The sequence below is a fragment of the Echinops telfairi genome, unplaced genomic scaffold (assembly GCF_000313985.2).
Source record: "Echinops telfairi isolate 266 unplaced genomic scaffold, ASM31398v2 ScPeMD7_3533;HRSCAF=4204_0, whole genome shotgun sequence".
NCBI classification, from domain to species: domain Eukaryota; kingdom Metazoa; phylum Chordata; class Mammalia; order Afrosoricida; family Tenrecidae; genus Echinops; species Echinops telfairi.
The window spans coordinates 19,426,881-19,453,430 of record NW_022107431.1 but is presented as its reverse complement, the minus strand read 5'-3'; the positions used below and the strand labels follow the sequence as shown (position 1 = coordinate 19,453,430).

The following is a 26,550-nucleotide window of genomic DNA, read 5'->3' as shown; positions in this document are numbered from 1 at the left end:
TATCCAAACAGGGTCCTATTCCTAGGCACGGGGGTCAGGGCTTCTATATGTCTTTATTTTCCTGCCCAAATAAAGTTTCTGCCTCTTGATGGCAAGTGCAAAGTAGAAATCATGAACACATTTAAAATATGTTTCCTTTTACGAAATCACAATACAAACTGCTTCACTAGAGCATTAAATAAGCATGTCCTAGGTTATACCACCATGAGTGCCAAGAGGATGCAGCAAAGAGGATGCAGCCAAGAGGTGCATTGAGCACCATGGACTGCCAGAAGATGAACAAATCCACCCTAGAGGTCGTATCCCTAGAATAATCCTCAAAAGAGATGCTCTCACGAACCTTGGATCTGGTTAGCCGGAGAGCCAGTCTCCTGGAAAAGGGTCACAGATGGCAAAGTAGAAGGTCAGAGGTAAAGAGGAAGACCCTCTGTGAGATGATTTGACACCGTGGCTGCAGCAGTAGGCTCACAATATAACGACGGTGAGGCGGGCTCAGGGCAGGCAGTGCTGCGTGCCCCTGTATTTAAGGTCACCGTGAATCAGAGCCCACTCCAGGGCGCCTAACAACAACAGCGACGACCTAGGTGGGAAAGCTCTGTCTATGAAGGGCCATAAATACTGCCTCTGATGTCAGTCTCTGTCTGACACCAAAAACCAAAAAAATAAAAATTACACTTTGGCCGAACCACCGATTCTTAGACGTTTTGAAGGTACGGAGCATATAGAAGTCTTCACGTCTGCAATTCTGTGAAGTATCTTTGATCCACAAAGCTTTAATTCACGTGCCCCTTACCTCCTCTGTTCTGCCTGAGAAGTTCCGCACGCTCTGTGGCAGATGACCGATGTTTCAAGGGGTCGTGCTTTGAGAAGGACAGGAGCTGTCGTTACCATAGCTGACCTGTCCTGTTGTGGGCCAGGCCCTTTAGCATTCTTGCATTTCATTTTAGCAGCAACCCTATGGGGTGGAGACTATGAGCATGCCCCTTTTATCTATGGGAAAGTAGCCGGGGTGGAGGGAGCAGTGGTTACTCGCCTGAGCGTTAAAGGAAAGGTTAGCGGTTCAAGCCCACCATCCGATGTGGCAGTTGGCTTCAGTAAAGTTCACAGCCTTGCCAACCCTCTGTGGGAGTCCTACTCTGTCCTGTAGGGCTGTGACGATTTGGAGTAGGCCCAACAGCACTGGGTTCACAGAGGAGTCGATCGCCAACTTCCAGAGGATTCCGAACCTTATTGAGTCACTTGGCTGGCAAGTGGCAGAGCAGGCACCCTGGCCCAGGCCTGGCAACAACCTCCTGCTCTGAGCCACTCGGCGGCCCTTCAAGTAAAGTCCAGCTCGTGAGGATCCAGAGGGAAATGGAGAAGTTAATAAAACCCAGGAGCCCAGGAAATGTTATTCTGAAAGAACTCAACCTTTCTAGAAAGCTTAGCAAATCTGTTCATTGATCGTTTAGATGGGTTTCTTTGTACTGCTCCCCCGCCCCCCAACCACCAAGCGAAAGCACTCCGAGAGTTAACGTGTCTGAAATGGTCTGTTCTAGTGAAGTTCTTGCAAAAAGGCCCACTCTGGGCCCCAGTCAAGCCATTTGTTTCCGTCATGTCCACAACTCTGGCTTTCATAAGGATTTTAATGAATCGGGGAATGGAATTTAAGAAAGCAAACAATCCAAGGAAAAATGTTTATTTTTCTAAAATAGCACAGCAGAAATGGGAATCCTTTCCAGCCCAGTTGGCACAAATGTCTGTTGGAGTCTTAAAAATTCTTCGAGTACGTGATTTTTCATATAGAACAAGGGCACGATTACAAAGCGCTTCTTTCAAGCCTTCCTTAGATGCCTGTGATCGTCGGCCTAGTTGGTGAGCTCAAAACGCCTCGATGGTGTGCTCATTGTTAGATCGACAGTGAGTTTGGCATTAAGTAACATTCATGTCTAAAGGTCTTTTTTGAAATACTTAATTCATTAGGAATAAATAGGGTCACCTATTGGAGAAATTGAGTAATTCTGCCTTGCTAGTCTGTTTAGAAGGATTACTGACTTCAAACTGTTTCGCAAAGCTTTTGTTATGTGTGAATATCATTGAGGAGATATGGTGGAAGGCAGTGAATATCAATAATCTTGAAAACATTGTATGCTGTGATCAGGGTCCTAGTTTTATTTCTGTTAAAAATTATAACATTCTTAGTATCTGGTTTGTCCACCTCTGAGCACACGTATATGTGAGTTTTGTACAACGATTATGGAGATGACTTATTCTCTGTGCTGCAATGAAACGTAAGCTTATATGTCACCAATTCAGCTATATTTATCTCACAGCAGGAAAAACAATCATATGTTTATCTGATTAGTAGATAAGCTAATGGTTGTATGTGGAACTAAACTAATTCCCTTATCCTAAATGGATATATGGATCATAAAAAAACTGGAGATTCTATTGATAACTATGGATATCCTTGAGAAGAACGAGAATTCTAGAACACTTCGTTGTGCCCCTGGGGAACCTATACATGAACCAAGAAACATTGTTCTAACAGAACAAGGGACTACTGCATGGATTAACATCAGGAAAGGTGTGTGTCAGGGTTGTATCTTCTTACCATACTTATTCAATCTGTATGCCGAGCAAAGAATCAGGGAAGTGGGATTACGTGAAGCAACGGGTTTGGAGGAAGGCTTTTTAACAACCTGCGAAAGTCCAGAGGGACTTGAGGCACTTACTGATGAAGATTGTGGATTTCAGGGAAGGAGGAGAAGGACATGTGTTATCATGCTCCAGAGGGTTTTGCAAGTATTTTAGAAAAAGAAGAAGAAGAAGAAGAGGAAGAAGAGGGTGAGTTGAAGTCTCCCCAAAGACCAATAAGTTAAGCCTTAATTATAGTCTCACATGCAAAGCCTCAGGCATGATGGCTGAGTGAAGCAGCTTCACATGGGAATTCATGTAGAATTTGGTACAAGAGTTTCAAAGTTTTAAATAAGGACATGCTGGTCCTTGATTCCCAAACTTAGCATCTTCTAGAGTTCATGGTGAAAGGCTGTCTTGGACAAACTAGCATTGTCCTTACAGCTCGTGTGGCTACAGATACTGACTGGGTCCCTCTTACCTGCAGGAGCCAGGGAGGACACTCGCCCGTACTGGGAACACCAAGGACTCCATCCTGTTGAAGAAGCATGTAGTGTTCAGTAGATTCATTTTGTAATCTTAAGAGAGCAAGCCAGTAGGAAAGAGGACAAAAAGGAGAGGCAGATCCACGGGGCTAGCAAAGGCTTGACTGAAATAACAAAGTCTTCAGCAAGGATTTGGACCCTTTGCACTCCCGTGTTATTCAGGGGCTTGGAAATTGTCAGTAATTTTCTCGTCTCAAAAGAGAAATAATGAAAAAAACTCCACATGGAATCCAGGACTTCTAATATCTCTGCCTCAGGATCCACATCTCCCCCGGAAACTTGAGAGATGAGTTGAGGGGAACTTCCGGCCTTTACACATCAGAGCTGTAAGAATTGCATCCAGTACCTCCAAGCACTGGCCTCAGTGCAGACCAAGGAACTGAATTGTCAGTGACAGCCATTCAAAAGGTGACCGCATTAGAAATCCACCAGCCTGCCTACCCCCCCCCCCCCCTTGTGCTGGCATGTCGGAGCAACTCGGAATTCCTCACTCTGTCTTAGATGCTGGAAGGTTGGAAGAAGAGGACTGTGACATTGAGCATCAGTCTGTTATTCTGTCAAAAGCAAGAGGAAATAGCGTATGGATTGAATGCCAGTTCTCTTGTTTCATTTTGTGCCATTGCTTTTAGAACATCATGAAACTTCATTTCATGCCCCAATAAAACTAAACCCTACGGGCGTACGGCTTTTCAGTTTGTTGATTTGTCTCCTTGTAGCATCTTTGATGCCCCGTCCTTGGAACGGATTTTTAAAGAATGTCTTGAATGCCAGTTAAGCCCTCCTGTCCCTCCCCCACCCGTCTTGAAGCAGTTGCTCAAGTGAAGCAACCCCCAACAGCACCCAAGGGTCCGGAGGAGCAGGTGTCTTTGAAAACCTTAGTGCTTCCTGCTTACCTGCTCCCAATGGATGTGTGGACTTGCCAGCACTGGAAGACTGGTTTTTTCAAGCTCCCTAAGGTCAAGCCAGTGTCACAGCGAAAGTCTTTTCGGAGATACTGAGCTTTTCTGTGAAGAGTGATGGAAGTGGAGCGTGGGGATGACTGAAGCACATAATGAGCATAATTCATGTTCTGAGCATGTAGGTCCACATGGTTGTCGTCAGTGCTGTCAAGTCCGCCCCAACTCAGAGACCCCAGAGGACGGATCAGCACCAGCCTCGCCGTTTTCTCCCGGCTGTGAACTTGAGGGAAGCAGAGCACCAGGTCTTTCTTCCGAAAAGCCGCCGAGTGGGTTGCAACGACCAGCCTTTCTGTTGGCACGGGGATTCTTCACCACTGTGCCATGGACCCCTATCGCTGTGGTTGGGTGCCACGGAGTCAGGGCCCACTCATAGCCACCTTTCCCGGTCTACCCCAGTTTCACCGTTGTTCTGTCTGAGCCCATTGTGGAAACCGCTGTGTCTGTTCATCTCATTGACAGCCTTTTTGGTTTTCGCCGGACCTCCCACTTTCCCAAGCAGGATGTCCTCTGTCAGGGACTGGTCTCTCCTGATGGCATGTCTAGAGGATGTGAGATGAAGTGTCATGCTTCTGGCTTCAAAGGAGCATTCTGACCTGACTTCCTCCAAGACGGATTTATTTGTTCTTCTGACAGCCCACAGTACTTTCAAAATTCTTCACCGATGCCATAATCCCCAGGAATTGATTCTTGGGTCCATATATTGACATAACAATGTTGAAATGGAAAATGTTTTGCTACATATACATGTACCACAATTTAAAAAAATAAAAACCATAGCAGGGATCTTAAAGGCTATCCAGGCATGATGCCTTCCCCCTCTGTCTAACATTTCAGATGCCTGTGGTTTCTCCGAGCCATTGGCCATGACTGGGTCAGCGCCAGACCACACACTAGTAGCTACCTTCATGTCTCGCCCGCTTCAGACTCAACCCTGACGCGTGCCCATATTCCTGTTGTCCCTCGTTCACAGCTCGGCATGAAAGAGCTTCATTTGGTCTCATCGTCTTTCTGTTGTCCCTTCGTGAGAACACCCGCCCCTGCCTCACCATCCCTGTGTGCCAGTAACTGCTGCCCCAACATCACGAGCTATTTAAATATCTTCTTAAAAACTCAAAACGATTGCCTGCTATCTTTTACAAACACACATTTATAGCACCAAAGTGTTTTTCAGATAGTCCCTGAACATCGAGTCTGTCCCCTCACCCATGTGCCCACCACTCTTCTGTCAGTGTGTTGTACTGCCGTGGCTGACCTGGTGCTGTGATGCCGGGAGCTCCACCCTGGCATTTCAGAGACCAGCAGGGTTCCTTGTGCTGAGCAGGTTTCGGCAGAACGTCCAGACTAAGAAGAGACTAGGAAGAAGGGAGAGGCCATCCACTTCTGAGGGATTTGCCTTGAAAACCTGGTAGATAGCAGCGGAATAGTGTGTGTTACGGTGCTGGATGTGGGGCCCCACAGGTGGAAGGCACTCAACCCTCGTTGCGATGGCTTGATATGGTGGCTGCAACCCTGGGTTTACATATAACGCTTATATGTCATTCTGTTGTCAGATACGATTGGAAACTAACAACTACAGTCCCAGTTACACTTGTAGAGGTCAATACATCTCTGACATTTTTAAGGAGCCCTGGTGACGCTGTGGGAGAAGCACGGGGCTGGCTGCTCACTGCACCCGGTGGCTCAAAGTCACCAGCCACGCTGTGGGAGGAAAATCCGGCTGACCCATTCATGTAAAGATGTACGGTCTCAGAAGCCCCAAACACTCTTCTGTTATGGTCTATTGGTTCACTATGACTTGGAATCAACAAGATGGCAGTGGGGTCATTTGGCATTATTTCTCTTCTTCTTTTGGTAACATTTTACACTATTAAAATGTACGTCGAGCCTTTCGTTAAAGTAGCTGAACAAAGGCAGCCCGGGAGCCTTGGCACCCATCAGCATTAGCTTATCCATTTCAAATGTTTCTTATGTAAACCGATAGGACCCCTCCACCCCTATCCAAACAGGCGTGTTGACAATCTGGGTTAGTCCAGGTAGACTAGAGATACAAATTAATAGATACTCATATGTGTATAAGAGCTTTATAAAAAAAGAGCAATTGTATATTGAGAAAACATCCCAGCCCAGTCCAGATCAAGTCCATAAGTCTGATCGATATTAGTCCATATGTCTGATACCAGTCTGTAAATCCATCAGACTCATGCAACACACGCAATGATGCCAAATACAGGAAGAACACAGGCCAGTGGGTGGAAAGTCTTGTGGGTCCAGTGGCAGTGGAAGCATCTCAGCACTGGCATGGGTTTCCTCCAGCTCCAGGGCTCTGGTTCCATTAGTATAGCTCCATGTGGCTTGTCATCAGGAATGTCTCACAAGTGTGTGTGTCTAGGGAGGAAGACAAGAGTTCCCTGAATCCTCAGGAAAAGGCCCTGCCCACACAGAGACCTCATTGGCTATGGCCTGATTGACAGCCTAGACTCCACACCTGTGCTCAAGTTGGCAGTAGATTATGTAACTGCCACACAATCCAGCCTGTTATTCTTTTTAGGGCTTTGGGTACAGTAGGAGCAATTTGCACTTGCATTTAGACCCACATGCTGTCTCCCAGAGCGTGCAGTTAGAAACCTAACACTCACCACCAGGACGAGGGAGTAGTGCTCTGATTTCCATTCCCCTGAGACTGGTGCCAGAAGTCCTGGTGGAAGTGTGGTCACACGATTGGGCTGCTAACCTCAAGGTCAGCAGTTCAAAACCACCAGTGATGTGCGTAGGAGAAAGAGGAGGCGTTCTCCTTCCGTAAAGAGTTACAGTCTCGGAAACCATAGGGGCAGCTCTACCCGGTCCTGTGGGTGGTTGTGAGAAGGCATCATGCTAATGGTGGCAGTGAGTGTGGAGCTGAGGAGCAGTCTGGCACAACGGCAGGGTGGGCTGCAGGCTGCCCAGATCAAGGAAATGGGACTCGAAAGAGCACTGCAGCCCTCCCGGTGGTCTGACAGCATCCTCAGAAGCTCATTTCACACTTGCCAGCCCTGCAAAGGGTTATTTTGAGTCGTCCCTTGCGATTCCCTCGCTTCTTACACCCCGGACAGAATGTTAAATAGCTCCCTATCTGCAGACTCGGGCTCCGTGAACAGGCTGCTTCCCTGTGAGGGTTGTCGTCATTCTTCCACTTGGGCATTCCAGCCAGGGCAGCAGGCCACGGGGGCTTCTTTGGGCTCACCGCTGCTTCCCGAACCCAGGCCCTGGTGACGGGGACGAACACACCGTTTTGAAAAGCACCCTGGACTATCTGCTGTCGGAGGGAACATGTTTATGTGTAGAACGAGCTACAAGAAAATGAAAAGCTAGCCCTTGTTCCCGTGTCAGCTCTGTGGGCCGCCCCATCGGCTGTCTTCAGGAAAGACACCCCCCCCAACCCCCCACCCCACCCCACACTCACTGACATAAGGGATGTGACGTGGTGTCCTTGGCAGAGTGTTCCGCGGGCATGGTTCTGCACTCGAGGTTTGACGAGCCGCCACGTGCTCGTGACTAAGCGCCATCAAGTCGATTCCGACCCGGAGCGACTATGCGCAACAGAAGAAGGCCCCCCCAGCCCTGCGCCACCCTCATAACGGCTTCTGCTGGAGCTCTTGGTCGTAGCCATGGCGCCGGTCCATCGTGGGGAGGAGGTGGCGCATGGCTCCAAGCATTGTCACTTCGAGCTGCCACACCACCCTAGTAAGTGCAGGCCTGGAGCTCGTTGGCAGTTCACACGTGGTGGGAGGACACCGGGGCTGCAAAGAGGGCTCACTGGAGGTCACCCGCAGAGGTGAAGGTGGCCCTGGACTAGACACCGCTGTGCTGGGTTGTACGAGCGCCGTAGGGGGTGGGGAGGGTCACCATCAGTCGAAGCTCAATCAGTGTCAGCTCAAAGCAACCCCGTTCCCACCCACAATGTTGGCCGAGTCTGAGGATAACCAGGGTGGAGTTGGATGACCCAGGGAATAACCCGAAAGAAGCCCCCCCACCCACACACCCCTCAAGATTCCATGGGGTTAGATGGCCTTCTAGAGGTTTGCTGTAAGCACACCATTAGGACTCCACTCACGGGGAACCCCCACCCCGCCCGGCTAGTGCTTTCTTTCCCCCCCCATTCTTTGGCCCCTGCGCCTGCTTCCACATCCAAAGCCCAGCGCTGGCATCGCACACACTCCCATCAAAGAGCCCGGCCTTTGCGGCGGCGTTCAAAGGAAGGCCCACCACGCAGCTTGCCCTCGGGCTGCCCAGAGAAGACCTGCTTCTGAACTACGAAGTGAGCTCAGAGTCTTGAAAAGTGTCCATTTTCAGATCTGAGAAGACGGCGGCGAAAGAAAACTAACACGGGAAAGGTCCCTCCGCAGACTCCCTAAGCCCCAAGCCGCCCGGGACAGGCCCACCGTGTGCGCTTCTCTCCCCTAATTGCCGGACCTCCACGAAGCTGGTCTTCATAAGCCATGGTCCCGGGCCTGTCACCCAGCCCTCCACTGCCGCCAGCCGCAGGGACACACGCGCACCCTGCAGCCGAGCTCTGTGATCAGGACACGTGTTGGCTCTAACTGTGACACGGATCTTGTTCACACGGCTTCAGGAGAAGCCAGTGTGGTGGCGGCTGACCCTGGGCTGGGGCCAACCCCCCTTGCTCCAGCCTCAGCCAAGACTTTTATCTGGGCTGTCACCTGACAAGGTGACTCTTATCACCAACCCCCGCCCCCCTTTGTGCTGGACACATCATCACAGAACCTAGCCTGAGCCCCGCTGAACAGCACCAGTACCCCTCTTTGGACAGTGTGGTTACAAGTTGGGCTGCTAAGTGCAAGGTCAAAAGTTCGAACCCACCAGCCACTCCAGGGGAGAAAGAAGAGGCTTTCCACCCGCTTACAGATGTACCGCCTTGGAAACACACGGGGCAGTTGTACTCTGTCTTCTTAGGTCACGATGAGTCAAAATGGACTCAATGACAGAGTTGGTGTTTGTTTGTTTGTTTTTGGTGGGGGTATTCTGTTTCTGCTGCTTCTGTGTGTTGGTAAAGTTGGACTCGCTGTCAGTTGCTGTTGAACCTGCATTTGCTATCTGCAAGTCACCTCTCCTGGGTGTGGTGCCAGCAAGTCCCTGATGTCCCTGGCGGGGTCAGCGTGGGGCGTGCATTCACTCCCTTAGATCAGGTTTGGGAAATGCCCAAACCAGCCCCCTTTGAAATACGCTACGAGGCAGTGGTGAGATTTTGTGATGTTTGCGTATGGCTAACCGTCTCTTCTGGGGTCAGACAGGGAGGCCTCTGGCCTTGGGGCACAGCAACTGGGTCACACAGTGTTTCCAAATGGTTTGTTTTGGCCCCAGGCCCGGGTGACAGTGGTTTTTCTGTTAGGCATGTTTGACAGATGAAGAGGGGGACTTGGAGGGGATAGCCTGTGATTTTCCCTTTTATTTACATGAAAGGGGCTTTTAAGAGTACTGGAGATTATGAGCCACTCCAAACACTGTCAGTCCATGAGTGCCTCGGAGGTAGAAACAGGTCCGGCTCCTGGATAGGGAAGCACGATCCTGTCCAGGCCTCGGCTGCAGGCTATGTGCAGAGCACCCCACTTGGCCCTGCACCAGATAGATGCTGTTTACCGTCCCATTGAAAAGTTAAGTCCCCAGGGTGTGCTTGGGAGGCATGCACGGCAAGGAGGCCCGGGTTGGCATACGCACGCCGGGCCATGCAAGGGGGTCACTTGGTGCTGAGTAGAGGTGGCTCCCCAAGGGCCCTGCGGGACTTGCCCTTGGCTGTGCCTTCTAGAGACACCAGCTCTCTGAGATGCCTCCTGTGGCCCTGCCACCAGGGGGTGGCCTTACACCTGGCTCAAGTAGAATTAGGCGCAGCAGTGGCTCCATGGTGTAATTCCTGCCTTCCGTGCAGGAGGCCGGGGTTCTATGCACACATCTGCCAGTGGAGATTCATACGTGTCTTTGATCCAGAACCAGCTTTCAGACCAAGACAGAGCAGGAAGAAAGGAGTGGGGAGGGAGAGAAAAAAGAGAGGAGCTGATACCAAGGGCTCCAGTAGAAAGAAAAGGTCTTGAGAATGATGATGGCAACAAATGTACAAACGTGCTTGACATGATGGATGGATGGATGGATGGATGGATGGATGGATGGATGGATGGATGGAATGTGATAAGAGCTATATGAGCCCCCAATAAAATGATTTTTTAAAATTTAAGTAAAAAGACTGAAATTTCAAAATTAAAAAAACGTTTTTAAAGGAGTTGGGCTCCGCAGTCTGACCGCCTCAACCCAACGACCGGCTTCTTCACCCACCAGCTGTGGAACTTTCTCTGCAATGTCTCCTCTGTAAAATGGTGACAATAAGAGACCCTCCCCACCACCACCTGACTGGGCTTTTCTAAGACTTAAACCTGTGGTGGGGGTCGGTGGGGGTGGGACCTGATCATGGGGTGTGGGCAGTCAGTTGTGGTTCTGTTTAGAAGTATTGCCTTCCATGAGGAGGCCCAGGTTCAATCCGACCAAGCACAGCCGCCGCCCCCGCTTGCTGGCCAGTGGAGGCTCGGGTGTGGCCAGGATGCTAAGCAGGTTCCAGTGAAGCCTCCTCACTAAGGTGGACTTGGAAGGCAGGCCTGTCAGTTGGCTTCTAAAAACTCAGTCAATAAGAAAGAATGCTATGGGGCAGTGGTCAGACCCACATTCCCTCGTGGGAGCCATGCTGGTCTGGGCAGCATGTTGTTTTATTCCGTGGCATGTGGGGTCATCATGAGTTAGGGGTGGCAGTAGCTCCCAACGAGGACAACAATATATATGTCCCAGTACTCGGCTCAGCACAAGCACCCAACGGTGCCTAGTGATGTGATGGTGATGGTGGCATGAATGTCCCATCGAGGGTTTACAACTCCTGTGACTGATACACAGAGTTATTTCAGAAATGTGAATGTATGTAAGGATGAGTGGGTTTATAAAACTAGAACCCCAAAACCTTAAAGCAGAAGCAGGGACCTTGAATCTCTCTAGCAGCCAGCAGGCAACTCAAAAGAATGAGCGACGGTCTGAGATAAATGCTAGAGCGCTGGGGCAGCCGTCTTTGGCCCCCGGAAGACATGGTCTCACTGTGAGTGAAGCCAGAGACCCAGCCTGTTGAAGTCTTGCAGCAAGAAAAGCAATTTCCAAAGCCTGCCCCATAGGCCAACCGGCCTCCCTCTCAGCTCTCACACCAGCGGCCCTGGGCTCGTGAAAGGGCTCTGTCTCTGTCTCTGCCTTTTGAAATGCCAGCCAGTGGGTACAAGAGACCTGCACCCAACTTCCCTCTGAGTACCTGCTTGGCTCAGAGGATGCTCATGGGTAAGGTCTTCATGTCCCAGGGGTTACATCCTACAGTTTCTATCCACCCAATGAGAGCTGCATCCCTTCCCAAAGAATGCTAATGAGTGTTTGTTTTGTAGCTGAAATAGCAACGATTTCTCCCTTCCCACACACACACACCCCTCCAGGAAAAAAAAAAAAAAAGCCCAACAACTTCCTCTAGAACAGCTATTAAGGCAATCTGGAGAGGATTGGAGTCCACCGTTCACGTGGTTTTGTTTGATGTGGACAGGAGGTCTGGCACCTGACAATACTGTGGAGGAATTACTTTTGCATAACCCTAATGACTGGATGGATGCATGGCACATAATCCCACGTCTTCAAAAGCAATTTCAACCGTTCTCTGTGATGCTTGCAAGTGCAAGGTGAATTGCACTTTCCATGAGAAGGTGGTCGCTTTCTAGAGGCTTGCCAAAGCTTCCCTGATGAAGGTCCCTCATTTAAGCAGCGGAAACCTCAGCACAAGTAGACACCCCGTTTCAAACTCCAGTGCTGGCGCCTGCTCACCCAGCTATACGGCCCCTGCTTCCGTGGGCAGTGACTGGATCCAAGCCAAAGGAAACCCTTCACAGCACCCGTCTTTCTGCTTGTCGTGATGTTGTTTATCGGTGCTGTTGGAAGGGTTTCCGTTTGCTTTGTGTCGGGGTATAATCTATAGCTGAAGGCTGTGGCTTCCGGTCTTCTTCAATGAGCGTGTTCATTCATGTCTTCGACTTCAGCAAGCCAGGTTGTGTCGTCTGCAAATCCAAGGCTGTGCTTGAGCCTTCCTCTAATCTCTTCTTCTGAGAGTCCAGCTTCTCAGACTGTTTATTTGCTCGGCCTGCAGACTGACTGAGCATGGTGAAAGGATGTAACCCCGATGCACATCACTCCTGATTTTAAACCACACAGTATACCCTGGTTCTGTTCGACTACTTGCCTCTTGGTCTAGGTACAGGTTCAGACTTGGAGCTGATGCTGACTCATAGCAACCCTTGATAGGGTGTCTGGGACTCTAAATACTGACGGGAGCAGGCAGGCTCATCTTTCTCCCGAGAAGCAACTCAGAAGTTTGAACTGCCAGCCTTGTGGTCATCAGCCCAATGCCTAACCCACAGCAACCCCAAAGCTCCTTACCTGTTCAGACTAGCACTCAAAACCCCCAACGCACTTGCCTCAGAACAGCGAGGAGCATGTCGTTAGAGCTGGATTATAAAAGGCCACCTGGGATTTTATCCGTTATAAATCTTATTAGAGGGCTCTCGTTGCTTCATGAAATTTGGGTACAATAAGAAAATATAAAGGGATACAAGCGGGATCAAACATAACAGCTGGAGGATGGGCTGTGTTCTATTCTGTTGTACATAGAGAGCGTCGCTATCAGTCAGGACAGACTCAGTGGCACCGAGCAGCAACAGCAACACGCCTCAGACTCCACTCAACGGTCGTGGGCTTGGTCCTTGTGCATTTATCTCTATGTTACGCTTCACTAAATAACTAAAAGGAGTCCTGGTGGTGCTGTCTGGAAAGAACTGGGCTGCTAGCCACAAAGTTGGCAGTTCAAACCCTGCAGCTGCTCCTCAAGATCAAGATGAGGCTGTCTACTCCCATAAAGCTTTACAGTCTCAAAAACCCTATAGAGGGTTGCTATGAGTTGTATTGGATGCTATGGTAATAGGGGTTTTTGTTTTGTTTGTTAAACAGTTAAGGCACTGGGGTTGGAAGTAGATCAGGAGCAGGGCCAATGTTTGGGGTGATCACAGAGGGTGCCCCACAGAGTGATACTCCTGGCCTCTTACCCCAGAACCTCTGCAAAGAATGGGCCCAGTGCTGGGGCTGGAAGGGTGTTTCTGATGGAGCCATTGGAAGTAGGGGCGGGCATGCCACCCCCCTGGATGAGAGTCTCCAGCTGCGGACTTGGCTCTTCCACAAGGGAGCTCTCCCCTGCCATCCCCAGTTCAAGACTTAGCAGCCCATGTCTTCAATGGCCGAAACTGCACGTTCCCACCTTGCTTCCAGGGGCTGATTTTTCTGAAAGTAGATCACCAGGTCTTTCTCTCAAGGATGCCTCTGGATGGATTTGAACCACCCACCTTTCAGGTAGCAGCCTAAGGCAGTAACAGTCTGCATCACCAGGGAATCCATGCATCTGTTAGGAAGCCCCAATGTTGAGAAATCAATAGATCATGTCCTTCAACAATCTTGCATTGAGTTTACGCTGGCCCTTAGACCTCTGTGCAATAAACAAATGCCTGGGGTGAGTTCTTTTCATGCTGGTCAGGTGGACAGGTATAAATCTTGCAGTGGTGAAGGGGAAAGGCATCGGCTTTTGATCCTATGAAGGGTGAGGGGCCTATCAGGGCTTGGCGCACGGCTAAAAGACCACCTCCCTGCTCCATGGAGGAGGACTTGGGGGAGTACGTGTGAAAGAGAGTAGATCTCCATAATCTGCTCCAATGCAGAGCCCCCATGGGTGAAACTGTTCCATCCTGAAACTATTGCCTAGGAAATCTCATCAAGTACACATCCTGACCACAGAAGCTTCCAGGAAAAGTCTCCGTTGAATCTCCAACCTACAGCAAGATCCTCTCCTAGAACATAGGCTGTAAAAAAATGTTGGCCTATAAAATGAATCGAGTTGACTTGCTGTAAAAGGTTATTAGCTGGAGGCCAGTAAAAGCTGGGTCAGATCATCGAGGGGTAGCGTGATGCACCGGCCCTCTTCCCTCTGATGGCAAGGAGGCAACTGGCTTAACGGCTGCGTCGTTTCTCTAAGCCCATAATAGTAAAGCCTGTCTGTGTGCATGCGATTCTCTCTGAGGCTGAGGGTGGGGATGGAGGCCGGTGGGTGGGCAGGGCAGGTAACCCACTCCATCAAGCATGACACGAGGTCATTAGAGGACATGTGAAAAGTAGTAAACACAAGCTTCTCTTACAACTTTTGTTAACAGATTTGTCTAGAAATGGTGGCGGGCCCAGTTGTCCCTGATCTTTTCTGCTATACAAGGGGGCTTCCAACCATTCCTTGGAAAAATGGAATTCAGAAGTGTTTTGAGAGCCCCTTGTGTTTTTGTAGTAATGGCTGTCATTCAGTGAAGTAAGATGTAATAAGGAAAGAGGCAACCACGTGTACGCATGATCTGATTTGACCTTCACAAAACCCTTCCATAGAAGGGCCATATAGGAGGGGGTATCCCCCTCCCCAAAACTGTCAATCAGGGCATAGGCAATGATGCCTCCATGTAGGCCTGGCCTTCTGAGGATTCTGGGAACTCCTGTCTTCCTCCCTGGAGGCAGGAAACATTCTCACTCTGCTTCACTTTCCTGATGACAAGCCACATGAAGCCACACTGATGGAGCCAGAGAACCCTGGGGCTGGAGGAGCCACGTGGAGACCCACGCCAGCACTGAGATGCTTCCACCACCACTGGATCCACCACTGGCCTGTGATCTTCCTTACTTCATTCGACATTATTGCATGTGCTGCATGAGTCTCAAGAGGAAGTTATGGACAAATATCAGATATATGGGCTAATATCGGACTTATGGACTTGATCTGAACTGAGCTGGGATATTTTCTCAATATATAATTGCTCTTGATATAAAGCTCTCTCTTGCACACCTATGAGTATCCCTGAATTTGTTTCTCTAGTCAATCCAGACTTTTTAGGTCCCTGGATTTGTTTGTGAGTATCCTTGGATTTGTTTCTCTAGTCAACCCAGGTGAATTGTTGATTGATTACAAACCTCATTCTGGGCGCCTGTCAGCTTCTCAAAGAGACAAAAATGATGAGTTGTAGTCCATTTGGAGTTTGTTCCACCAGGTCAGACTCTTAATCAAGCTTTCTGTTTAAAGGTTCGAAAAGATTGCTTAACAGGGTGGGACAAAAAAGATTTGTGGCAGACGGGGGACTGGTTTTGCCACCACGACAATGCACCTGCTCACGCAGCCATCTCTACGCCAGTTTTTGGCAAAACCAGCATTCCTCTCTTGTCTCATGCAACTAACTCACCTGACCTCGCTCTGCGCAACTTCTTTTTGTTTCCCCTAATGAAGAGGGACATGAAAGGACAGCGATTTGAAGATGTAAAAGAGGTGAAGAAAAAAAATGAGGGAGGTGCCATCAGCCATCCAAACAGATGAGTCTGAAAAATGTTTTCAAGTGTGGAATCACAGATTTGACAAATGTTTTAAGTATCATGGGAAGTACTTTGAAAGTGATAAGGTTTTTTGTTTAAAAAAAAAAAGAAAAGCATAGCTTGGGGGTAGTGGATTCCAGATTTTGGGTTGTACCCCCTCGTATATCTAGTAAACCATGGTACTTTCCATTGCCTCATATGCATGTGAAAATTGGATACTGAATCAGGAAGACTGTAGAAGAATGGATGCATTTGAATGGTGGTGCTGGGGAAGACTAGTCAAAGTACCATGACTACCAAAAGGACAAATCGGTCAGTCTTGGAAGAAGTACAGCCAGAGTGCTCCTTAGAGGCAAAGAGAGCAAGACTTCGTCTCACCTACTTTGGACATGTTGTCAGGAGAGACCAGTCCCTGGAGAAGGACATCATGTTTGGTAGGGTAGAGGGGCAGTGAAAAAGAGGAAGGCTGTTGAAGATTATATTTGGCTAGTGCTTTCAGGGCAGCTTGGACTTCTTCCTTCAGCACCATTGGTTCTTGCTCATATGCTACCTCCTGAAATGGTTGAATGTTGACTGTTTCTTTTGGTACATTGAGTGTATTCCACATCAATGCCGAGAACATCTCAAGAACAGATCTGACATGTTGAACTCTAATGACAACATCCAATGCACTATGGGTTGACATCAAGAACATCATTCATGAAGAAAGCAAAAGGTCATGAAAAAGACAGAAAGAGAGAAAAGATCAAAGTGGATGGCAGAAGAGACTGTGAAACTTGCCCTTCATTATGGAGTAGCTAAGGCAAATGAAGAAATGATGACATAAAATAAATTTTAAAACGCAGCTGGAGAAGACAGAGTAAAAGATTATAATGAAATGTGTAAAGACCTAGAATATGAAAACTGAAAAAGGAAAAATAAACTCAGAATATCTCAAACTGAAAGAAAATTCAAGAAAAATCCAAGCCTTGAATGTTGAGAGATGCTATAGGCAAATATTGAATGATTCAAGAAGTATCAAAGAGGATGGAAAACATACACAGAGCATACACGGTGTGCCGAAAAGAACTAGAGAACCTATAAAACAGATTAGAGCTGCCCTGGTGGATTTCCAAGGCTGTAAATCTTAATGGGAGTAGAAAGCCCAGTCCTTCTCCCACAGCGTGGCCGGTAGATTCAAACTGCTGACCTTGTGAATCCCAGCCAATTCCAAAACTTCAAACCCACCGCCGTCAAGTCTGTTCCTACTCATAGGGACTCTCTCTGTGGGTTTCTGAAGCTGCAAATCTTTACTGGAACAGAAAGCCTCGTCTTGCTCCTGCCGTGTGACCACTGGTTTCAAACTTCTGACCTTGTGGGTAGGCCAAAGTATAACCCACGTTGCCATCAGAGTAATAGAAAAATAATGTAAAGCATCTTACAATATAAACCTATTATATTATAGAGTCCCATACATTATTTCTGGAACTAGTTGGACCAAACAATTTAGCTAATGAATTCATTTTAAAACCACAGGAGTGCTTTTATTCTCTTTCTTCTCTTGCTTGATTAGATCATAAAACCGCACACCATTTATCCTGCTTCAAGAGAAAGGGGTTGTAGGAAACTGGAAAGAAGTGAATTCTTTTTCTTACACCTCTCAGTAGTTTAAAACATCCATGCCTTGTTGATCTGTCTTTAATAGGATTTTTTTAAACTCTGCACTTTGAAAATACAAAGTGTTTCAAAACAATTAATGTCTATTAGCATGTTCCACTCCTGATTTGCTACATAGACTATCTGGAGAGAAGACTCAAAAAACAAGCCAACAAAGAACCTCAGAGCTCACTGGCATCATGTTGATGCCAACTCAGAGTGACCCTATAGGACAGGACAGAGCTGCCCCTGTGGGTTTCCACAACTGTCACTCTTTACAGGAGTGGAACCCCTCTTTCTCCTGGAGAGAAGACAGTTCATATAGCTCGATCCTTCAGGAATGCGTTTTAGAAGCGTCTCTGCCGCGTTCTTTAACAAAACTCCTAGGAATGATATATCCAACTGTGTATTACGCCTTTCAAGAAAACCAGTTTGAAGTGCTATGGCCTATTTCAGAGGCCATGACCACTCAGGAAAAATAAATGAATAATTAAGCCTCAAACTAGTGTGGGAGGCATCAGAAAGTGTCTCACTCACCCTCATAAAATGACCAGTCTTTGTTAGCAACGCGCTTTCGCAGGTACGTCGGTCCTCTGACACCAGCCGTCGCTTGGAGTCCCCGCTGCAGACCCTTGCTGGGGCCATGGGGCTGCTACCCACCTGCTCTAGCGCTAGAGGTGTCCGCCATCACACCAGCCTGTGGGATTTCCCTGTGAGTCGGATCATACATTTTATAAGGTTAGGCTGTTGGTTTGAAACATCTGTTTACATTCCATATTCCAATTAAGTCAGATTGGTAGGAGTGGGGGTGGGAACGCCAAGTCTTTGCCCTTTAGGGCGAGTCTGTGTGTGCAAAGAGTCGCTTGGAGCTACGCTTAGTAAATAGTGCACCTTGGCAGTAGACAAACTTGGCAGTAAAGCTTCTCATTAAGAGCAAGGGGTGTAGAATGCAGCAGACAGGGTTGTTTTTTTTTTTAGTGCCTTGCTTCTAAGAGCTGGTTGCAACAGAGAAGAGAAAACGTGGATAGATTTGGGGGTCCAGGGAATGTATAACTTCTACTTCTCAATTACACAGCAGTCAAGTGTGTGTTTCACAGGCCATGACAGGGAAGTCAGATCGCTTGGTCAGCCAGCTGTTGCTGCTGCTACCGCATTAGCTGATGGCGAGCTCTTTCTACAGGTACTTGGGCACTGTGTCCCCCTTTGTTGCTTTGATACCTAGTGCCTTTCATTGGGTGTTACTTCTGGATAGTACTGGTCCTTGTCATCATTCCTTGCCAATGAAAGCATTAAGGATGATTGATTATAGAAGACAACCTGGTCTCATTCCACTTGCATGAAATAACAAGGCTAGGCACCTGTAGACATGCCCACGTTTCTTCTTCATGGTTTCAAGGACAGGAAGAGGGAGTGGGGAAGGGGGAACCACACTGCTTGGGGAACCCCAAGTGTTTGTTAAGAGTGATGGGAGAAAGCTAGGGACCAGATCGTGGTGACGGTTGGGGAACACGATGAACACAAGCCACCTCCCTGAGGTGTGCGCAGAACGGAGGTGGAGAGGGTGGATGCCTTGGTTCCGTGTCTGTAGCTCTTGACCCTACTTGCAGAAACAGTTGCTGACGTGTGCGACCCCGCTTCTCTTGCAGAGCATAGGAAACTTGGAAACCTGACTGTGACCGTGAAGAAGACCGTCCCCTCCCCCGAAGCTGTGCAGATCCTCTACCAGCGCATGAGATATGAGTACGAGTTCTACCACTACGTGCGAGAGCAGTTTCACCTGCTGAAGCGCAAGTTCGGGCTGAAGTCTCCGGCCAGCACGCCCCCCGCGAGGCCCCACTTCTTCATCCCCACGCCACTGGAAACCGAAGAGCCCATTGAGGAAGAGGAACAAGATGACGAGAAGTGGTTGGAAGATATTTATAAGAGGTGATGCCACCCTGCGTGAGCGACCGCCCCTGGCCGGATCTCCCTTTCCAGCAGGTTCTTTTGTTTGGAAAGAAAAAAAAGAAGAAATTGCTGAGGTGACGCGATCAATGCTCAGCTGCATTACGAAGAACAGGTCCGCCCCACAGGTTGGGGTCGTTGGGAGATGGCTGGTTTTTTGGGTGTTACCTGTTTTCGTTTTACGCTGTTGTCTTCCTTGGCGCCTCAGGCCCTTCTCAGGCACGTCAGAGGAGGTCTGTCACCCCACATCTGCTCATGGCATGGCTTTTTGTCCACCGTGATAGTGGGAGGGAGAGATACGCTTCCACGGCCAATAACTTCTTATCATCTGTGAGATTACTTGTTACAAAAATGACCACAGTGGTAGGAGACACCCAGATGGGTATAATTCAACAGAAATACAAAACTACTTTCGAGACCAGGCCATCCATCGGCTCTAGAAGGAGGTGAGAGGAGATGGTGGGCCAGACGCGAAGACAGCAGGAGAGAGGCTCTCCCTGGAAATGTGGCTCCTCCTCTCATTGGATAGAATCCCGCCTCGGGCCCCCCTCAGGGGATACCTTCACCCAGAGCAGGGTGTTGCTCTCTGAAAGAGCATGCTGGCTCATGCCACTTCCCCCAACCAATCCAGAGCCCTGACTCCTGTTCCAGGGCCCCAATGCATGGCCAGTGGCATTGAGGCACCCTGTGTCCAAGCCCCAGCCTCGCAGCTTGCGAAGCTGGCAGAGCAGGGGAAAAGAATTTGAGCATGAGGAATGTAAGCAAGACAGATACAATCCCGAGGAAGGGTGTGAACATCTCTCCCCCAGGCTTGCTTTCAGTGGAAGCCCGCATGAGCCACTGTAGTTCTAGCACTTCACACACACACACACACACACACACACACACACACACACGCGCGCGCGCGCGCGCGCGCGCGCGGTGACAGAAGTTCTGAGGTCTGATCACAATGTGTACTCTCTCAGTCACCTTCCTGAACCAAATGGCACCCTGGGGTTGCTTAGCATCTTTCACCTTAAGCAGCAGCTGATTCCAGGACACGGAGGTACTGAGTTCTGTGCAGGCAGCGATGGAAGGACACGCTCCTTGCTTGTGGAGCTGAGCCTCTCCCTGGGGCCATCAGGAGGAGAAGAAGAGCAAGAGTCTCCTGAGCAAATGCAGGGCAGTTCCACTGCCCCCCAAATATCTCTTCTTCCCTCCCCCGACTTCCCACTCCATCAACTACTGCCTACCAATGGCACCTTGGTCCAGTCATTAGGAAGTTGGAAATCTAAAATGCTTTTGCATTTTTAAAAGCCCAACTGGAAACCCATACAGCCCTGGGTGAATAAGAAGACAGCTAGCTGAGAAGCAGGAGCGCCCTTGGGAGGAGCCAGGAGGTCCAACCAGGAATGACACACCACGGAACCAGTGTTGCTTATTTCATGCATTTCTCCCTTGAGCCCGCAAACATGAGCGTTGGAAATACCCAACCATGACCAGGACTTTACACAAGCTACACGTTTGGTACTTTTCAGAAACCAACCAACCTCTAGAATTGTTACTTCTTTCACTACAGCTGGATGGTAGCCAGGATGCAAAGCGAGCCATCTGGAACCCCACCGAGTGTACACTAGAGCTACCTTATCACGAGATGATTCAGAAGGCTTCCAGCCTCCCAGGAATCCCGTAGAGGCAGGATCCTCCGAGGCACAAAACCCAGCTCCCGGCCACCGGTGGGCCTCCTCCCAACTCCCAGAGAACTTGGGCAGAGCCGTGATTATATCCTTAGAAGAGGAAATAACCTTTGTCAGTTCAGAGAACCCAGGGCCCTCCTACTGAAGAAAGCATGCTTTCGGAAGCAGCCTAGGGAAAGGCTGCCATGTTCAAAACGGGACCATGAACTGCCGACTGCTAAGCCGTGCGTCCCGTCTATGAGATTATATATAAAGAACGATGCTTAGTTTAAACACTGTGTACTCCGAATCTGAAACTAGAAGGAAAGGAGGCTAAGTTTGCTCTGCGGTAGTCAGAACACCTTTGGGACCAGTGGTGATTGAATGCATCCTCTTGATACAGGTGCACACGTGTGCTTCCGCCTATGTGTTCGAAGACAAGTCTTTAAAGCAGGGGCCTTGCCTCAGCCTAACAATGAAAGATGCTGACTGGCTGGCTGTCTAGCAGGGCGCTCATGTGATTTTGGCCCCACAAACAGCTGAGGTTTTGCCTCTTCCCCATAAACGCCAAGGCACTTCATCAATTCATAGGGAGCACGTGCCCATGCGGCTTCGGCTCGGTGCCCAACACAGTTTGTACTTCATGAAATATAGTGTACATTTTACATAGTTTAATTTAAAGAAAAAACACGTTTTAAGCTGGTTAATCTTGGACTGCCTTATTTATTATAACCGTTCAGCACATTCCAAGGTTTTCGTTACTCAGGAAAGAGTTAATTAAAATGATTTTATTTTGGTCCGAGAGATGTTTCTTATAAGGAAAATTATTATTATGGACCTTCAGCCTACTTTCCTTGAGTGCCGTAAAAGTGCTTGTAATTTTTTTTGAAGAAGAAGAAGTTTGTGGAAATGGTGTTTGACATTGATGGAAATTCAGAGAAAGAAATATGGAACTGACACATTAGCTTAGCTAAAATAAAAGCAATCTGTTTGAGATGAAGTGGTCCGTAAGTTATTCATTGCCCACGTAAATAAATGAATATAAAGAAGCTGACTTTTTTTTTTCTCCATTCTGTTGAAATAAATTCTGGTTTTTCTGTTGGTTTTGACCTCCATTCTGTCAATGGCTGAGAATTAAACCGCCTGCTCACTCCCAGCCCCCTCAGCCCCTTCAATGGTTAACTTGTTTCTCCCCTCTCTAAATGTGATTTTGAAATTCTGTATTAAAAATATGTATATATATATGAAATTTTATTCTAGAAATTCTATGACAACGTACAAGCTAGCTAAGAAAAATATGAACTCATCATTCAATGATTGCTTTTGTATGTAAAATGCTAAACACTGACATGATTGCTATTTCCAATGGCTGGCTTGGTGTTCGAAGTGCTTCATCTGAATGTCAATCTCCAGTAGTGGGTACATCCTACTACCTTGGATACATTGTCAGGAAAGACCAGTCCCTGGAGAGAGACACTGTGCTTGGAAAGGTGGAGGGACAGTGAACAAAAAGGAAGACCTTCCATAAGATGGACTGGCACCGCGTCTACAGCCGTGAACCCGAACATACCAGCTGAGAGTGGTGCCGGCCTGGGCAGTGTTTCCTTCTGGTATGCACTGGGTCACTATGAGTCGGATCCAACTCATGGGCTCCTAATAGGAACAGCATGCTCTCTGCAGTCATGTAGGGAAGGAAGAGGCCTGGTATCCAGTCTCTTTCTCAGCACTAGCCCTCCAGGCAAGCAGATTTCACCCAGAGCTGCTCTTCCTGGGGAACCTCGCTGCCGCATTCACATGGAACACAAGAGACGCAGTGCCGCCATCCTTTCTAGAAGGTGGACAGGCAATTCCAACCACACATGACATTTGTAAAATAAGTAAAATAAACGGATCAAAAGCCTTGGTACTACATGAACGAGAAATCCATTCCACTACTCTATTCCAAGTGAGAATCTGGGCGTCCAAGTCCTGCCAACCTTCTTTATCGTTGAGTTTGTCCCTCTGTACCTCAGCAAAACAATGCTCGACTGGGAATTCACTGCCAGGAAAAGTTCCTTCCAAGACCATGCCACCCTGGAAGCCACTTGTTGGATTTGAAGTTCTTTATGAATGTGCAACGAGTGGTGGGATTTTTCCGATAAGCTATTCGGTGTGACGTGGATTGTATTCACTGCCAGCGAGTTGATTCCAATTCCTTGCGACTCCATAGACAAGGTGGAACTTCTCCTGTGGATTTCCAACATGAGAAACAGCCTCGTCTCCCAAGGAGTGGCAGGTGTTGTCAAACTGCCGACTTTTCGGTTATAGAACAATGGTCTATAGCCACTGTGGGGAGGGGGTGATGGGCAGTCCTGTGGATCAAAATTCCCTCCAAGTAAGATGAAGAGGGGGGCTTTGTGGAGTTTTTTGTTTTTAACTTAAAATGACTTAGCTCACATCTGAAAATGAAAAAACTCTTTTTTTGCAGGAGTTTGAATAGCATGCTACAGAAAAAGCCCACTGTAGGCCAGAACCAATATGAAGGATCTGTTCGGAAAAGCACAGGAAGCATGTCTGGTGGATGCAAGGTCGAACAGACAAGCTGGAGTGGGGGAACCAGCTCTGAGGAAGCCCGGTACCACAGACACCTTCCCCAAGCGTGCTGGGCCCGTGTGTCAGAGTAAAGCTGTGCTCCCCATGGGAACCTACCTACCCTGTTTCCCTGAAAGTAAGACATTTTCCAAAAATAAGACCTACTTACAGTTTTGCCTCTCCCTGAAATATAAGGCATCCCCCGAAAATAAGACTTCCCCGAAAATAAGGTCGCCCCGAGGCTGCCGTAACTCTGGACCATAGCGGTGGGTGCCACCACGCAGCTCACTATTGGCCGCAGCACAGCCAGAGCAGACAGGTAGTGCGAGGTCTCTTTTAATAAAACAATAAACAATAAATGTGTACCATATTCTTCATGGGAAAATAAGACATACTCTGAAAATAAGACCTAGTGCATCTTTGGGAGCAAAATTCATATAAGACACTGTCTTATTTTTGGGGAAACAGGCAGGAGTACAGTTGACTCTCAGAGCTGCCCGGACATTAGCAACCACCTAACCCATTCTCACAGCAGCGAGGAGGAGGCAAGGCCCAGTGAGGATATGAAAACACGTCACATGCTAACGCCGTCCAGGGTTGGCTTACCCTTTAAGTGGCTATCAAATTAACCCTTTAAAATGATGATACAGAGCCACCGTCCACCTCCTGGCCTAGCAGTTGGGGTGGGTATGATGAGGCACCGTCAGTCCCACACAATACCACGGACCACACAGAAGACTATTCGTGTGGCTGTCCTGGGAATCCTGGCCGTGAGACCCCTTCCCCATTCCACAAAGGGAGCGCAATCCTGTTGCTTTCAATCACAGATGACAAAACCAATCCAGTGGGTTCTAGATTTTTCTCTCAAGACCTAGAAGAGCTCTTGTTTCTTGGTCACCAGATTTGGGTCCCGGTGGCATAGTAGTTACGTATTGGGCTGCCATACAGAGGTCAGCAGTTCAAAACTACCGGCTGCTCTGCTGCAGAAACACAGGGCTTTCTACTCCCACAGATGGTCACAATCTCGGGAACTCACAGGGGCAGCTCTACCCTGTCCTAGAAAGGCGCTGATGAGTCAGTCTTGACTTGGTGGCAAGGAGTTTTTGACAATCTTGGGTGATAAAATGCCCTTTCTTCAAGGCAGAGAGGGCTACCCTGCTTCCTGTGAGATGTTCCAGAAGTTCTTGGCCCTCAAAGCCACAGGGTCAAAATGGGGCCCAGAAAGCCCGTGGAGTGCAGAGCTGCCCCGGGGAGGCCAGGCTCCGAGGTCCACCAGCCTGGAGGCCTCCTGAGGGCCTTCTGGCTTCAGCCTCTGCCTCCAGCGCTCCCAGGAGAATCCATTCCCTTCTGGCCTGACGCCCAGCCCTCAGCTCTGCCGATTCCCCAGGAACACCCGACCCCACAGATGTTCAAGGTCACGGCGTTGTGAACTGACCGGCTGTGCATTTGGGATTTCGGTTTGTAAACATGGGGATTCCCTCCGAGAGAAAACGAGGGGGAGGGGAAATCGCCAGGCGGAGGGAAAATATGAGCTAAGTCGTTCCTCTTGGGATCTTGGCGCGTGGGCCTGCCTTCCGTCTGGCTGTGGGCTCTGAGCAGGCGCAGGGCTGCCAGAACCTCACACTGGAGCCACAGCCCGCCTCTTGGTCCAGTCAGCAGAGACAGCCGGAAGCCAGACCCAGCCTGCTGGCTGCCCCTAGCAGCTTGAGGTGGCAACAACCAGGAAGCAGAGCCCTTGACTGACAGGCACAGCCTGTACACAGGGAAGTCCAGGTGTTCAGGCCCGAGCAGATCCATTTCTCTGGGCCTTTGGCCTCCTCACCTGACCACCCTGTGCCCACACTCAGCCTATCTGGATGACATTAGAAAGAAAAGAGGATGTCCCCAGAACACCAAGAACCATATTCTAGCCCAGACAGAGTCCTGGATGGTGAAAATGGCTGGCATGTTCATCTGATAACCACAGGTTGGAGGTTTGGGGCCACCCGGAGGTGCCTTGGAAGAAAGGCCTGGTGATCTGCTTCTGAAAGCCCTGAGGAGCCCAGTTCTCCCCCGACACACGCCAGGTCACCCGGAGGCGGCATCCATTCAATGGCAACTAGGAGGGGCAGTGGTAAAAAGAAGAAGGCCCCAAATGAGAGGGATTGGCACTGTGGCTGCAGCAATGGGCTCGGGCAGAGGAATCATTGAGAGGATGCCCAGGACCAGGCGGGGTTTCATTCTGATGTTCACAAGGTCACTATGGGTCAGAACCGACTCAGTGGTACCCAACAACAAAGTTCAGTCCCAAGATGCTAAGAGCCCAAGGGCCACAGGCCTTCCCAGGTGACCCCTTCCTGGGCTGCAGAAGGGTTCACTTTCTCCATAGAAAAGCAGTGGCCCCAAGAAGCAGAGCCTGGGAATTTCCCATCATTCCTGGTCCATCGTTGTCGAAGCTGTGTTCCCTCAGCTTCAGGTGGCGTCAGCCAACGTATGCCAAATGGGTACATGTTGCAGAAAAGTCACTCTCACTCTGCCATCGAGTCAATTCCAACGCATAGCAACCCAATAGGACCGGGTAGAACTGCCCCTGTGGGTTTCTAAGACTGCAACTCTATGGGACTAGAAAGCCTCATCTGTCTCCCTCAGAGCAACTCGTGCTTTTGAACTGCTGACCTTGTGATTAGCAGCTCAACACATAACCCACTACACCACCAGGGCTTCTTGTTTTGGAAAACGGTGCTGTGGAAATGCGGACTGAGACTGTGGAAAGAGCCCCAGTCTGCCAGATGTGCAAGAGGAGACAACCAGGGCTTGCGGGGAAGGTTCTTCCTATCCTGCCACTTGGCCTGTTCCTCTCACTGTTATTGTCCAAGACACACTACTGTTTGGATCTCCACTCTCCTCTAATACGCTCCATCATGACTCCGCTAGTGCGTAGACATGCAGGCTTCTGCCAGGTTCCTGGAAGTCCCTGCGCGTCACCCTCCTGTGGAGGATGACGGGGCCTCTGACATCATAGAAGTTAGTACAGGTGTGCACGGGGAAGGGTCTAATAAAAGCTGAAAACCTGGGAGTCTAAGCTACTGCCCTCCTTTGGGCTTTTGTTCCTCATTCTCAGAAGTGGCGTCCCTGTTGTGTGGGGAATCTGCG

General features: G+C 49.1%; 1 protein-coding gene across 1 annotated transcript in view; it reads left to right on the top strand.

Moving 5' to 3' along the window:
* Window positions 1-23,571, top strand: part of UST (uronyl 2-sulfotransferase) — a 230,629-nt gene extending 207,058 nt beyond the window's left edge. Inside the window, exons 8-9 of the mRNA XM_045294568.1 lie at window positions 18,895-19,174; window positions 23,315-23,571. Of these exons, the coding sequence (XP_045150503.1) occupies window positions 18,895-19,174; window positions 23,315-23,510 (476 nt within the window). The 3' untranslated portion in view covers window positions 23,511-23,571. The remainder of the gene's footprint in view (window positions 1-18,894; window positions 19,175-23,314) is intronic.
* Window positions 23,572-26,550: the final 2,979 nt, after the last annotated feature.